The 16,476-nt window shown below is 43.4% G+C and overlaps 1 protein-coding gene across 6 annotated transcripts in view; it reads left to right on the forward strand.

Annotated features, from left to right (window-relative positions):
- The window catches only part of ANO8 (anoctamin 8), a 66,590-nt gene extending 52,732 nt beyond the window's left edge, over nt 1–13,858 (forward strand). For 2 of the 6 annotated variants that reach the window (XM_026698879.2, XM_087922828.1), the window contains 6 exons: nt 878–1,639; nt 2,368–2,559; nt 3,550–3,681; nt 6,677–6,787; nt 9,238–9,523; nt 12,499–13,858. In XM_026698879.2, the coding sequence (XP_026554664.1) occupies nt 878–1,639; nt 2,368–2,559; nt 3,550–3,681; nt 6,677–6,787; nt 9,238–9,523; nt 12,499–12,539 (1,524 nt within the window). In that variant the 3' untranslated portion in view covers nt 12,540–13,858. Of the gene's footprint in view, nt 1–877; nt 1,640–2,367; nt 2,560–3,549; nt 3,682–6,676; nt 6,788–9,237; nt 11,146–12,498 lie in introns of those variants that run through there. The other 4 variants (XM_087922829.1, XM_087922830.1, XM_026698877.2 and 1 more) reach the window with 2 other exon arrangements.
- Nucleotides 13,859–16,476: the final 2,618 nt, after the last annotated feature.

Here is a 16,476-nt window from a genome sequence, read left to right on the forward strand (position 1 = left end):
GAATCCAGGGTAAAACTGTAATCCGAAAAATCATCTCCCTAGTTCTCATGAAGATGAAGTGTTACTACCACTTTGTAATGCCTTGGTAAGACCACACTTGGAATACTGCGTCTAGCTTTGGTTGTAACAATGTAAAAAAGATGTTGAGACTCTAGAAAGAGTGCAGAGAAGAAGAACAACAAAGATGATTAGAGGACTGGAGGCTGAAACATAAAAAGAATAGTCGCTGAAATTGGGTAAGTCTAGTTTAATTAAAAGAAGGACTAGGGGTGACATCGCCATCTTCCAAAATGTAAGAGGGTGCCCCAAAGAAAAGGGGGTCAACCTATTCTCCAAAGCACCTGGGGGGCAAGACAAGAAGTAATGGATGGAAACTAATCAAAGAAAGAACCAACCTAGAACTAAGCAGAAATTTCCTGACAGAAATCAATGGCATAAATTGCCTCCAGAAGTTGTGAATGCTTCAATACTGGAGGTTTTCAAGAAGAGATTGGACATCCATTTGTCTGAAATGGTATAGGGGCTCCTGCCTGAGCGGGAGGATTGCACTAGAACAGGGGTCTCCAACCTTGGCAACTTTAAGACTTGTGGACTTCAACTCCCAGAATTCTGGGAGTTGAAGTCCACAAGTCTTAAAGTTGCCAAGGTTGGAGATCCCTGGACTAGAAGACCTCCATGATCCCACCCAATTCTGTTATTCTGTTATACAAAGGGAGGGAAGGAAGGAGGCGCCAAGTGCATTCAGACTTGTAAGACTCTTGATACCATAACCTCATGATAAAAGTAGTAATGATCTGCATGACTTTTGCTTCCTAGTCTTGCCTGTGCCGAAGGGCTAATACCTGGATGCTTTACTCTTCCCTCCTGCCTCTTTCAGATGCTGGCTACACTCCTCATTACCCGCCAGTTCTTGCAGAATATCAAGGAAGTCTCTCAGCCCCACTTATACAGCAAGTTCAAGCGTGGTGACTTCAGTATGCAAAACCTTCGGGAGGTGACCCACACCTTCTTCCGCCTGCTGACCCAGAAGTACACCTTCACCACTTCGTGCGGCACCAACCCTCGGCATCCCAGGTATGGTGACTCGCCGGTGGGCCACAGGCCAAAGGTCCATGAGGCCCCAGAGGGGGCCGTCAAGGGGGAGAAGAAATGCCTCAATGGAGGGTGCGGCGTGCCTGAAGAAGAGGACGAGGAGAAGAAGGAATCGGACTCAGAAGACGAGAGCATCATTGACTGTGGGCTGAAGCTGAAAAAAGTGAGCTTTATTGAAAAGGCTGACCGCAAAACGGGGGATCCCAGTCTAGAGGACATGAGTTTCTTGGAAGAAGGTAGCCCCACCATGGTGGAGAAAGGGATGGACCCCTCCTCTGTCTTTGAGCTGTGCGAGGATGATGATGAGAGCGATGAAGCCTCAGAGAGCCCGTTTAAGGCCCTCCCGGATGTTAAGGAGCCAGCTGTTACCATGCGGACTCGAAGGCCGCGGGTGGGCAAGAACCTCACAGAAGGCGAGGAAGAAGAGGAGGAGGATGGTTCTGGGAATCGAAGACAGGCCCGGTCCTCCTGGATCGATCCACCAGAGGAGAACTACACCACGCAGCTTGCCCAAGCCGAAGTGGAGAGTTGCATGAAAAAATATGAGGTAAGACCAGATGTGCTGCTTCTCTGACTAAGCAAGCAGGCTATTCATGTGATTATTGATTAATTAAGTCTGTTTAATTAATTGGCATTTGGACCTTTCTTTTTAAAAAAACTATCCCCTGCAAAAGATGGTGAGTTTTGAAAGTTAGTCATGTTCAGAGTATTGCAGCGTAAATTCAGTGCCAGAAAATTAAACACAGATGGCTGAAACTTCATTTAACTTCTTTATAAGCACAAGTAAAATTTTACAATTCCAGTTGTAGATTTTTTCAACATGGAGCAAACTCAAATGGAAACAGACATGTTACAAGCAACTCAACTCCAGCAGACAAACAAGCAAGTTAGTTTCTCTTTCAATAGACAGACTCAGAGCTTAACATAGCTTCGGTGCTGCAGCCCTTAATATAGAGCCACACCTAGGCTACTTCTAGTTTCAGTTTCCAAACAGTCCTCATTGGCTGACTTAGTTGCTATGCCTATTCATTGGTTGACCTTGTTACCATGCTCTGTTCCAGTTCATGAATATACTCTTGACAAGTGTGTTTTCTATCTTTGGAACTTCTTCCCTGCAAAAGAAAAAAAATGCGGCTTCAGACACCCAGTGCTAAACTTTGGAATCAAAATAGTTTAGAAAAGAACAAATGAATGAAGTGCTTCGTGGGCTTTGTAGTTCTCTCTTGCACATGCACACACAAGACATCCCAACATTCTGATTCTCTCCCAACCTAGGACACTTTTCAAGATTACCAGGAGATGTTCATCCAATTTGGCTACGTGGTCCTTTTCTCGTCGGCTTTTCCCTTGGCTGCAATGTGTGCCCTCATCAACAATATCATTGAAATCCGGAGCGATGCCTTCAAGTTGTGCACGGGACTCCAACGGCCCTTCGGGCAGCGGGTGGAAAGCATTGGAGAGTGGCAGGTAAGCCTGGCTTTTCCATCTGGCTGCAATTGACCAGTGGAAGGGCTTGCCTTCGCGGGGGGTGCTCCATCACTGGAGGCCTTTTAAGAAAAAAATTGGACAGTCCTTTGGAATAGCAGTAGCAATAGCACTTAGACTTATATACTTTTTTCCATTTTCTTAATAAATAAATAGCAATAGCACTTAGACTTATATACTTTTTTGCATTTTCTTAATAAATAAATAGCAATAGCACTTAGACTTATATACTTTTTTCCATTTTCTTAATAAATAAATAGCAATAGCACTTAGACTTATATACCGCTTTATAGTGCTTTCCAGCCCTCTCTAAGCGGTTTTACAGAGTCAGCCTATTGCCCCCAACAATCTGGGTCCTCATTTTACCCATCTCGGAAGGATGGAAGGCTGAGTCAACCTTGAGCCTGGTGAGATTCGAACTGCTAAATTGCAGGCAGCAGATCTGGCCTGCAGTACTGCACTCTAACCACTGCACTACCATGGCTCATGGTATAAGGTTTCCTGCTTTCATTGAGGGCTGCATCAGGGTTGAGTTTGACTTTGGGGGGGGGGGCGGGGGGGGCATGGCCAGCTCTACATCACTTGTGTTGGGGGCACCTCTGGTGACCCCAGTGCTCTGCCAGAGAAAACAGGCTCCCGAGCTCCATTTTCGGCTGCAACAGCCTCCTGCAACTGTCTACCAGCGAAAACAGAGCTCAGGAGGGCCGCCTGCAGCTCTCCCAAGCTCCCTTTTTGCTGGCAGAGGCACCGCGGGCCAGTCCTTTGCTGTTTCCAAAATGGGCCCATGGGCCAGTTCTAAGCATCCCACAGGCCGGCTCCGAGTCCCGGGCCGTGAGTTTGACACCCCTGCTGTACATTATACAGTTTTTCTTTCCAAGTTGCTAAAAAAGAGAATGATTTTTCTCAAGTCAGTCCCTGAAAGGGCTTCATTTTTTTTTAAAAAAAAAAGGCCTTTTCCCTCCCCCTCTGCAGAAAGTGATGGAAGCCATGGGCGTCCTGGCCATTGTGGTGAACTGTTACCTGATTGGCCAGTGTGGGCAGCTGCAGCGTCTTTTTCCCTGGCTGAGTCCTGAAGGTGCTATAATCTCTGTGGTGGTGCTAGAGGTAAGAGTGTGATCAGCTTCTTCTTCTTTTCCTCTGTAGGTAGTCCTTGACTTACATCCATTCGTTTAGTGACAGTTTGAAGTTACGACAGCAGCACTGAAAAAAGTGTCTTATGACTGTTTTTCACACCATCGCATCCACGGCCACATAATCCAAATTCAGACGCTTGGCAACTGACTCATATTTATGACGGTTGCAATGTCTCCCAGGGTCATGTGATCACCTCTTGCGACCTTCTGACAAGCAGAGTCATTTAGGAAGCTAGACTTGCTTAACAACCATGTGACTAACTTAACAACTGAAGAGATTCACTTAGTTTTGGCACGAGAGATCAAAAAATGAGGCAAAACTCACTTAACGGTTGTCTCGTTTAGCAATGGAAATTTTGGGCTCAATTGTGATCATAAGTCGAAAACTTCCTGTATTATTTCTTTGGTGGACTTGCCAACCTCTTTTTTTTTTCTGTATATTTCGTATTTCTCCAAGTACTGAGAAAGAACAGAGGACATTTAGAAGAAGTGCTGATACTTAGATTGTGATTACGGTGCAGTGTTTTTGTTTTACTTTTTTTAATTATTATTTTATTTATTGGTAGTTTATTATGGTTGTGATAAGCCTGCGCTCAGAGTTGTGTAAGATGGGCAGCCATATAACTTTTTAAAATAAATATGTTGCTGGATTAAAGGCAGGAATAATGGTTGCACTCATTTTATTCATCTTAACACTCAACATTATACACTCCAGACCTCAATAATACATGCAACAAAAATTATTACATAAAAATGCTGGATTCAGAATTGGGAAGAACACTCAGGAAGTGCATTCTTGAGAAATAAGAGATAACTTACTTAATGACAAGATTGCTATCAGGCTTAAAACCGAGAATGATACATGGCAGGCAGTTCTTTATTGTTTCATACCCATAGACAAAATAAATCTTGCCAGACTGAGGACTCCACTATCTGCATCTACAACATACTCTGTGAACCACAGATACTCTTCGACTTATGACCACAATTGAACCCAACATTTATGTTGCTAAATGAGACATTGGTTAAATGAGTCCCCACCCCCATTTTAAGACCTTTCTTGCCACAGTTGCTAAGTGCATCACTGCAGTTGTTGAGTTATGAACACGGTTGTTAAATGAATCCGGCTTTCCCATTGGCTTTGCATGTCAGAAGGTCATCCTTTGACTCCGGGACATTGCAATCATTATAAATAGGAATCAGTTGCAAAGCGTTTGAATTTTGATCGGCTGACCATGGGGATAAGAGTGAAAAGGGTCATAAGTCACTTTTTTTAAATGCCATTGTAACTTTGAAAGGTCACTAAATGAACTGTTGTAAGTTGAGGGCTGCCTGTATTAGGGAGGGGCTGTCTTCATCCTCTTTCTCTCACACATAATACTGCCTCTTACTCCTCTGAAGTAACTCCTCTTACCCCCTCCCTCCTGGGAATCCACCCTTCTTGCTACCGTCCATTGCAAGTGCCCCAGAGACAGTCCTGTCCTCTGGCCTGGGAAATGAGCCAGCGCTTAGGAGAAAACTTGGAAAGTGGGAATTGAATGTACCTTTGGGAATATTTTGGTCACATCATGCAAAGGCAAGTCATTGGCAAAGATCCTGATGTCTGGAAACATTGAAGGCAATGGAAAAAAGCCAAGAGATTAAATACCATAATTGGTGACTCATCTCACAAGATCTCAGTCTAATGACTACTGAACAGCCCTGGTGAAGTGACATCTGTTACATCATGAGGGGTTAGAAGCAACTGAACAACAATCTGTTTCCTGTCACAGATCTACACATTATGCCCAGGTCTGAGTTTAGCAGTCTCACTTTCAGTTAGTAGTATAAGATCTCAAGTGATAACACTGAAAAATTGAAAGATACTAGACATTAATTCAATGTCAGAGTTCTTGCAGACCTTGCATGTTTGAGACCTTGCACAATTTCAGCCCATTTTTAAAATTACAAATATAATTTTTCATTGAAGCAATTTGGGTGGGGGCGGTGTACTGTAGATCAGGGCTCTCCAACCTTGGCAACTTTAAGACTTCTGGACTTTAACTCCCAGAATTCCTCAGCCAGCAAAGCTTGCCAAGGTTGGAGACCCCTGCTGTAGACAATATCTGGTTACAGGTGTAACAGAGGCCGTGGCGCCTGCAGGTAATGTCTGATGACCTTTTGTCATAAGGGCCCAGAGATGGTATTCAGCCGGTTCTGACCGATTCTGTCGTACTGGTAGCGGAAATTTGGACCACTTCAGAGAACTGGCAAATTCCACCTCTGGCTGGCCCCACCCATCCACCCCTGCTCTATCCCATTCTTTATTCCATTGTTTCTTAGCTCAGCTGATTCGCAGGGCAGAACAGATTGCCGCGCCTCAGCTGAGCTAAAAACCAGCAGGATGCAAATTGGAATCCCACTGCTGTAAGGGCCGAGGCATTTTTGTTATACCCTGTAGCTCATTTTGCTTATATAAGTTTCCATAGATACAAATGAGATTAAAAGTTTTAAAAAAAAACCTCTTATGATAAAACCCAAATGTTGATTTTAGTTTGATAACTATCTTAAAAAAACATTTCTTCTGATAGCACCTGGTTGTTGATGTTCCGTATTGTTGTATGTGTGTGAACACAACTTGCTTTCTGCTCCTTTCTGTCCACTCCACTGATAATCAGCTCCAGAGGAAGGCAAAACTCCTTTATTGAGATTGGATGTAATGGCAGAATTTTGCAAGTCTGATATAGGTATCATACTGTACATCTCTCCCTTCCTTATACTCCTGTGAACTAAGGAAATGTCTGAGCCTCTTCTAAATACGATCTGTTTGAGCTGAACTTCCTATACATATTTGCGTATAAACCAATCCTCACATTTTTAGCAAAAATACCATGAAAAATATACCAACTGTTGATAAGCCAATGATAAAGATGAAAACATACGTACATACTTTTACTCTTTACAGCCTGACTTTCTTCTCTCCACAGCATTTTGCCCTTTTGCTCAAATATATCATCCAAGTCGCAATTCCTGATATCCCAGCCTGGGTTGCAGAAGAGATGGCTAAACTCGAATACCAGAGGCGGGAAGCCTTTAAGGTGAGTCTCACAAGAGAGATTGCACAACGTGGAGCTCTCTCTCTCTCTCTTTTTTTGGAATATAGGTAGTCCTCCATAAGATGGTTTTAGTCTGGGTTGTCCATTTGGTTTAAGGTTTTTTTTAAGCTGGTTTGTTACGGTTTTTCAAGTGCAGGTGGTCCTCGATCTACAACCACAGTTGAGTCCAAAATTCTTGTTCCTAAGTGAGACAAGTGGCTTTTGCCTCATTTTATTATCTTTCTTGCCTGAGTTCTTACATGAAACACTGCAGTTGTTGGAGTTAGTAACACGGTTGTTCCATGAATCCGGCTTCCCCATTGACTTTGCATGGCAGTAGGTGACAAAAGGTAATCTTATGAGACTCTGGGACATGGCAACCGTCCTAAATATGAATCAGTTGCCAAGTGTCTTGAGTTTTGATCATGTGACCCTGGGGATGCCGCAACCGTTGTAAGGGTGAAAAACGATCATAAGTCAGTTGTAACTTCAAACATCACTAAATGAACTGTTGTAAATCAAGGATTACCTGTACACTAGTCTGAGTCCATGGGAGTTGGGCAGCTAATAAATTCAAAGAAATAAATAATAATAAAAAGCTAGATTCTTGGAAAGGAATCTAGATTTATTGAAAGGGGGAAAATGGTTATTTAAAAAAAAATTCCTGGAAACTGGAAATGTGTACTTAGGCAGTGGTGGGATTCAAAAAATTTTTTACTACCGATTCTTTGAGCGTGGCTTGGTGGGCATGGGTGTCTTGGTGGGAGTGGCAGGAGAAGGATACTGTAAAATCTCCATTCCCTCCCCACTCCTGGGGAAGGATACTGTAAAATCCTCCCCACCCCACTAACCTGCTTCCCAGCTCCATTTTCCTGTGCAGGGCAACAAAAGAAGACCAGCTGATCAGGTGGGACTCAATGGGAGGCAGAGAATAGATGGGGGTGGGGCCAGTCAGAGGTGGCATTTGCCGGTTCTCCAAACTACTCAAAAATTTTCACTAGCAGTTCCCCAAAACTGCTCAGAACCTGCTGAATACCACCTCTGTACTTAGGCCTCTGTTGACCAGTGAGTAGCTACGATCCTTTTGATCGTCTTTTAAACTGACTCAATCAAAAAGGATATTATCTCCCAGTTGTCACAAATGAAAAGAATCTCTTCCTGCCCCGCTGTATTTTGCAAGTAGCTGTTCCCACTCCCCAATAATTCCATTTACTTATTTGCAAATTACCCATCATTGCATTTGATTTAAGAATGTGACCTTTAAGGTCAATTCAAGCAGTAAAGTATGGAGCGCAATGGCAACTTATAGGATAATGCGTGCTAATTTCAGAGCTTGTGTCCTTGCCCCACCAGGTGATCACCTTTTGGAAGGATAGTTTAATGAAAGTAGTCCTTGATTTACAACTGTTCATTTAGTGAATATCTGAAGTTATAACGGCACTGAAAAAATAACTTATGACCATTTTTCACACTTAATGACTGTTTGTAGTATCCCCATGGTCATGTGATCAAAATTCAGACGCTTGGCAACTGACTCATATTTATGACAGTTACAGTGTCTCAGGGTTATGTAATAACTTTTTGTGGCCTTCAACAAGCAAAGTCAACAGGGAAGCCAGTTTCACTTAACGACCGTGTTACTAATTTAACAAGTGCAGTGATTGCCACAATTGTGGCAAAAAGGTCATAAAATGGGGCAAAACTCATTTACAGACTTACAGATTAATCAGAGTTGGAAGGGACCTTATAGATCATCTAGTCCAACCCCCCGCCCAAGCAGGAGACCCTACACCATTTCTGATAAATGGCAGTCCAATCTCTTTGTAAGATTGGACTCATTTAACAACTGGCTCACTTAGCAAACAGAAATTTTGGTCTCAATTGTGGTCATAAGTCGAGGACTACCTGTAGTGTGTGGACTTACGACCACAACTGAGCCCAAAATTTCTTGGTTAAGCTTTGGTTAATTTTGCCCCATTTTACAACTTTTCTTTGGCACAGTTGCTAAGTGAATCCCTGCACTTGTTAAGTTAGTAACCCGGTCGTTAAGTGAATCTGGCTTCCCCATTGACTTTGCTTGTCGAAAGGTTGCCAAAGGGGAATCACGTGACCCTGGGATACTGCAACCGTCATATATGTGAGTCACTTGTCCAGCATCCGAATCTTGATCATGTGGACCAGGGGAAATGCGACACTGGTTGTGAGTGCAAAAAATGGTCATAAGTCAGCCTTTGTCAGTGCCATCGTAACTTTGAACGGTCACTAAACCAACTGTTGTACGTCAAGGATGGCCTGTCTTAAAAAAACAAAGGGGATAATAAGAGCCCCGTGCCCCTGATTTTATCCCGTGTGTGAAAAAGGACAGAAACTCTTCAGGGGAAAAGAGAAGGGGAAGTTGTGGGAGGCTGCAAAGAAGTGAGACGATTAATTCTTGTGCCGCTATTCCTCCCCAGAAGCATGAACGACAGGCCCAGCACCACTTCCAACAACAACAGCGTCGTAAACGGGAGGAAGAGGAGCGTCAGCGCCACGCCGAATATCATGCCCGGAAAGAACGGGAGAGCAGCCGGGAGGAAGGCAAGGCTAATAGTGGTGGGCAGGATCCTGGACACGAGAAGAGCCAGCCCAAAGGGAAGGGTTCAGGAGGGTCGAGCCACGGATCCGAGAAACCCAAACGGCCCAGCTCCCTCCTGGCCACCAACAACGTCATGAAGCTCAAGCAGATCATCCCTCTACAGGGCAAGTTTTTATCAGGGAGCACGGGGGCAGCTGGCACCGGGACGGCCCGCTTACCCCAGTCCCCCACTAGTACTGATAACAAACTACCTGGGTTCCTTAGTTTCAAGTTCCTTAAGTCCCCAGAGACAAAACGGGAAGCCAACACCGAGAAGGTGCAGTCACCCACTAAGCCTTTCAACCCCAGCAAACTGTTCAACTTCACCAAATCCGAAGGGGGCAATGGGGCATCGTCCCCTCCGCGGCCCGGCCCTTCGGCAGATGCAGGCGAAAAGCCTTTGGCCAGCAGATCCCATCTCAACGGGTTGGCAGATGAGGAAGTGTCTGAGGACCTGGAAATACGAACAGTGGTGGAGGAGGAGGGGCCGAGCCACAAACTCTAACCAAGATGTTAGGGCGTGAGAGCTGGGAAGAGGGATGAAGAGGGAAGGCATGGGTTGCTAGTTGGTTCCTCAAGCAGAACTGGGGCAGCCTCTGAGTCGAGTTGGGAGAGGTCTGCTGGGTCTTTCAGCCCCTTTCCAAGCAATTTCAGGGCAGCCCTTGCTGAGATTTACACTGGGGAAAAAGAAAGTTGAAGATGGTTCCAGGGAGGCTTTGATGGCTTTGACCAGGAGGCTCAGTTCTGATATGGATGGTTATTGATCTGAGTCAGATTTTAAACCGAGAATTCCCAAAAGAATAAGGAAAGCAAAGGAATTGCAAGTTAGAAGTGAAGGATATGGAGCAGAGGGTAGAGGGGACTTCCACTAACCTTTAACAGGTTATTTTACATATCTTTCTCCTTATTTTATCAGAGCTTGGGCCAGGAAAGCATCCTAGATTTTCTAAATGTTAACCCACATTCAGAATTTCCAGATGCATCTCTGTCTTTAACCCGGATGGACAAGACTGCAAAAAAGTTGGTGCAATGCTTTGTTTAAGAAGTCACAACCTTTAATCTTTAACCTTTAATGACCTTTAAGTCATTAATCTTCATTGGAGTGTTTTTACTTTCCCTCCAAGAGCCCTTTCAGGTATTAGATAGAATTTCAGCCATAGCTAGTGTAGTCTTTCCCTGGATGTAAATATTTTGAAAAGAGAGACACAAATACTAGAATCTGATGGGAGGAAGCTTTGCATTACTTTCCCCTCCTTCCATTTAAATCATAGATCAGGGGTGTCCAACCTTGGCAACTTTAAGACTTGTGGACTTCCTGCCCACCAGCAAAGCTGGCTGAGGAATTCTGGGAGTTGAAGTCCACAAGTCTTAAAGTTGCCAAGGTTGGACACCCCTGTCATAGATGATCCCCACACAGTCCATTTCTGCTTGAAGAACAGCCTGATGTGGCAGCAAAGCATAGGATTTTGAGGAGGCTGGAAGGGGAGAGGGAAGATTGGAACCATTGTCCATGCATGATTGACATCTCTTGCACTAAAACTGAACAAAAAACCCACAGTGACTTTCATGTTTCCGAGACAAAAGCTACAGCAGTCGATCAAAAAGAAAGAAAGAAAGAAAGAAAGAAAAAGAATTGGGGCAAGTAGCATTAAGCGTCTTCGGAACAAAGATCTACCACCTATTTTCTTTCTACAAACTTAGTAATAAAGAAAACAAGAAATAAAGGGATGAGGGGATAAAAATCTAATTTGGAAGGCACTATTATTAATGATTATTAATTTTTTTGCAATAAGGACCTTGACCTGTGACAGGCTGTGCCAAGGAAATTTTTCTCAATTTGCCGCTTAATCGGGAAAGCAGATATAGGTAGTCCTCAACTTACAATCACCATTGGGATCGGAGTTTCCATCACTAAGTGATATGGTCATAAAGTGAGACACGCCCTATTTTTATCACCTTTTGCCATGGTCATCAAGGAAATCGCTCAACTGTTAAACTAATCTGGCGGGTTTCCCACCCCACCCCGCCCTATTAACTTTGCTTGTTGGTAATCCTCTGGGAAGATCACTATGGTGATCTCATAAATCTTGTGGGACACAGCAACTGTCGTAAGTACACCCTTCTTGCCAAACGCACAAATGACTATGAGGCTGCTACAACAGCCCTAAGTGCAATGGCTGGTCACAAGTCACTTCTTTCAGCGCCATCATAATTTTGAACAGTTGTTAAACGAATGGTCCTAAGTCAAGGATTACCTGTAAATTGAGCTAATAGAATAATGACTTCATTGAGAAATCCATGCAGTTGGTCTTGCCAGAATATGGAAGAGTTCTCTGCTGCCGCTGTTGCTGCCTTCTGAAATACTTCTTTCAGATTCCGTGTCCATCCTGGACACCGGGGATTTCCCGGTCATTTCTTTACCAATATTAACCATATTAACCAGTTCAGACCTGCTTGGCTTTTTAAATATGTAGGTGCACCCACTTGCTGAGTTGAGAGGGAAGAGTTTGAGCTAAAAGATAGAAAATCCAGAATGAACATCGAAATAAATAGGAGAGAGAGAGAAGGGAATTTTCTCATTAATCTGCCTCAAGTAGATAATAGCTGTAGTCATCACCTTCAGGAACGTTCTAACACTTTGGAAATGGGGTGGGTAAGAATTTTTTTTTTCTTTTAATCAGGTAGTGTGTCTTCGCCCTGCGGCCTAAATTTCTCACAACTGGTCTGAATAGGAAGGGTGAGGGGAAATCCTCCCTTTATCTGGCAGCCGCTTTTAAGATGCAAATCAGTGTCAAAAAAACTTGTCTTTTTTTTTTGTTTCTTTAAAAAAAAAGCAATTGACCCCCCCAGCCAAAATATAGCAGCATCCCTTGATTTCCAGGCTTTGTAGAATCTCTGAACGTAGTTTTGTTAAGCAGGAGGGCTGTTGCAGAGAACAGGCATGGCCTTTGCTCACCCCCCCCCCCCCAAAAAAAATCTCACCCGACTTAAGTGAGCTGGAAGTGGCCAACTTAGCAACACAGATTTACGGAGGCAGCATCTCGAGCTTTTGTCGGCTTCCCCAAATTAAAGGAAAACTGCTTTGTCTTTTCTTTACTAGTCCAAAGGAGCCGGTCGCTTTGCAGGACCGAAAAGAAGTGACTCTAAAGGAAGGGATTTCTCTTGTCTTCTATACACAACCCCGTCCTTCTCCGGAGCAATTTGCCATCGCCGCAATACATAACTGACTGCTAATACATTTGCTCCTCACAAGCCATTGTAGTGATAAGGTTGGAGAGGGATTTCCAACAGGTGCTGGCCACCTTTCTGGCCTGCTCCCCCCCAAAAAAGCCCTTAGAGGATTTTCAACTACTAAATCCTCCAAGGGGGGGAAAAACAACCAAAAAAACCCCACCCCCCAATAAGTGAGCTCCGATGTCTCTCCTCCGAATCACTCCTTTGCCTGATGGTGAAGCCAAGTGCTGGCCTAGCTGTATTTTCACCCACGCCAGAATGCCAAAAAAAGGGGACTGACCTGCATGGCTTTGATGCTCAAAGCTTTCTCTCTTTCTTTTTTTGCGGTGGCATCACTTTCAAGCTGTTTCGCAAGAGCAATAACACAACGCTAGCAGCTACCAAGTCCATTGCTGGATGCCAGCTCCATTGGATGGGTGCCAAGGAAATAACCAGGAGAGAAAGACTGGTATGCTGCTGGCTTGGACTCCTCCGGGACACGTGTGGGTTTTTCACCATGGCTTTTCTGTCTCTTCTATCAAGTTGGCAGAAGAGAACCCCACTCGCAGCTCTTAGCTGTGACACCAAGGATTATTCTCTGCTCTTGGTGGACCTGCCTGCGTTTCATTCCCTAGCTAAAATGGACCACTTTCATTCTGCTGAATGGTTGGAGTACTAGAGGTCACCCGGATAATCAATCCATTCTCCTTCTGCTTCTTCACTGCCTAAGCACGGAATGCGTTTTCCCAGTGACCCAGCCGGCGTTCATTCATATTTGCCATGCCCAGCCAACCAAAGCTTAGCAAAATGGGGGCAGTTCACAGAAAGGCATGACTTGAATGCACCATGAACCCTCCCAAGCCAGATGGGATTTGAGGTGGGCAGGAAGGCTCCCTTCTCCTCTCGTGCCCTTCCAATTCTGCAGCACCCTAGGCCCAACTCAGATACTGAACTCAAGAGTACCTACAAAAGCACTGGTCTCTTTAATGTCTTACTCTTCTTGAGCAATTCACTGTACCAGAGGGGATTTTTTTTTTATAAAAAAAACAACGGGAGGAAAGCAAAGGGGACTATTTTTATTTATTGATTGATTTGCTGCATTCTAATTTATTTCTGTGACTTGAAGACAAGAAGGGTGGGAGAATCTCAATTTCTTTTTGAGTTATTTTTGTAAATTTGGCAGAAATGCAATAAAATTATATTTCAACAAAAGGAATAAAATTCGGGTCAGGGCGGGGCAGACACCAGCAGCTTCTTCAGCATTTATTTATACAAGGCCCTCACCAATAACTTTTTGCTACACTCACAGGATACATTATAAGGAGATTTAATTTATATGTCACCCATCTCATCACCCAAGCGACTCTGGGTGGTTAATCTGAAACCTATCGAATTTGATTTAGTCAGCCCTATATATTGTTATATAAATTGTGACTTTACAAGGGCCACTCCCTTGGCTGGTCCACAGAAAAGGCTGTGTCAAATTCAAGCCATGGTACCACCTACTGCAGTGCATAAAAGCAGCCACTGCCTTAAAATTCTACCTTTTAAGGCAATTAGTGAGGCTTCAAGACAGCTTTAAAAATAGGTTTCCTGAAGTTTAATTTGATTATGTGCATACAGCGAGTATGAGAATGTGTATAACTTGTGAATCAGAGGTGTAGATTTGCATGTGCCTTCAAGTCAGTCTTGACTCCTAGTGATTGCTTGGAGCAGCCTTGTCAAGGTTTTTCAGAAGTGGTTTGCCATTGCCTCCTTTTTAAGACTGAAAGAGTGATGGGCCCAAGATCTCCCTGTTCGCTTTGTGCTTAAGGTGGCACGACACAAGATTCTCCCGTTTTTTTAGCCACTGCACCAAACTGGCTCTTTTAGAAATATAACCATGTGTTAATTGTGTTGCTGGAGTTACACTTTGCAACTGCTTAAAATAACCTTTGGTGACCCTGATCCAGCTAAAAGCAATCTGGCTTAGTCTCTTGGGCTAAGCAAGAGATCTTTTTAGGGCACATTTTGAACTTTGAGAATATGGCACATGTTCCCACAAAATCTCTTTGGGGGAAGAGGCTGCCCACTCACAGAATGGTTGACATGAGGGATGTGAGTCCTTCATGCAACCTTTTCTGCTGGAGGTGGTACTCTGCTAGGCAACAAGCCTATTGCTCACTTCTTTAACTAAAGGGTTTCCTAAAAAATTGTCCGATGACCCATGGAATTTTATGGGTTCTATGAAAGGCGTTGAGGTGAATACGGACAATCCTAGAGTTAACGCCATGGATCATTATGTTAAAATACAGCCAGATTCTAGGTCTCAACTGCAACAATTCTTGGCAGCCACTATTTTTTGCTATAGTCTACTGGTTATCTGTGTTTGCAGCCCTAATTCAGCTGTCCTATCTTAGGTATCAGAGATTTGTCAGATCTTGGGAACTACAGAAATCTACTCACTGTTTTGATTATATTCTATCAAATTCAAAGACTTATAGCAACCACAGACAAATCTTCCAGAATGATCTTCCCTAAAACTGACCCTTCGTGTCTTTATTCATTCATTTGGGTTCACTTTATGCAAAAAAAAACAACCCACCATTCATATTTAACAGACACTGGGTTTAGCTGATCCCTCTTTCCTTTTATTAATCGACACAGCTATAGCAAGCTGGGTTTGTGCATTTTGTTGAGTCGAAACCAAACCACTCGTATTATGGTTTATAGATTGGAAGGTAAAAGAATTTCACAGTGAAATTAATGCACAGCCAAACAAGAAAGCAAAGTCATGAGCTGCCTGCCACCCCAAATCTGATGTTCTCGCTCTGTCATTTGAAACTAGGACCCTGTTGGCTTTGCACTATGTAATCTTACAGCTATGAATTGGGCAGGCCATGGTTCCAGTTCCACAATCACATATTGCCGTTGCTGACAAACAAAGTTGAATGTGTTGATGGTATACTACAAAGACACTGTTTTTCAAGCCACATAAAGTCCTCATATATATATATAAAATTCCAATCAAATTAAGTAAAAAGATTAGTTTTACTTTTACATTTAGAATTTAGAAATCAACAGAGTACATTCTTCAAGTGGGGCAGAATCCACTAAAACCAAATTATGTTTCCTAAATTACAAAGTATTGCACATGCATAATTTGAAATGCATCAATACAGCTTGCAGAATTCATCAAAACACACCATCATCTGACTTGGTGCACAGTGTGAACTAGGCCCATTGGGGATTCCCCCAAATCTGTATTAAAGATGATGCTAGTTTATTACTTGGCAATGAAAACATTTGGATACTGCTTTTCACTGTAAAAACCTAGCAGCGATTACAACTATCACAAAAAAGAAGGTAAAAAACATCCATTAAAAGAATTAGGGAGTTTTAGCTATTGAGAAATGGTAACACAAAAAGGATGCACTTTTACATCGAGATAAAATATACCAGAGTTGGGCTCTTTGAGTGCAATTTATTTGATTTTTTAATCCCACCTTTATTTTATAAAGTGGCTAACATGCACAATGCGCCTTCCTTCTATTTTCCCACAACAACCCTATGAGGTGAGTTGATCTGAGAGTGAGTGACAGGCCCAAAGCCACCCAGCTCCATGCCTAAGGTGGGACTAGAACTCACAGCTTCCCAACACCTTAACCTCTACAGGAAGCTGCATCAATAAAAGATATTCCACAGGACTCACGCTAACTCAAGAGACTAACCACATCCATACCATCCTGTGACAGCTTGTGTTGGGTGGGGAGCTATGGCCCTTTTATGACTTGTGGACTTCAATTCCCAGAATTCCTGAGCCAGGGCTGGCTTAGGAATTCTGGGAGTTGAAGTCCACAAATCATAAAAGAGCCATAGTTCCCCA

The sequence above is a fragment of the Pseudonaja textilis genome, chromosome 1 (assembly GCF_049901715.1).
Source record: "Pseudonaja textilis isolate UNSWEBS1 chromosome 1, rPseTex1.2, whole genome shotgun sequence".
Lineage (NCBI taxonomy): Eukaryota > Metazoa > Chordata > Lepidosauria > Squamata > Elapidae > Pseudonaja > Pseudonaja textilis.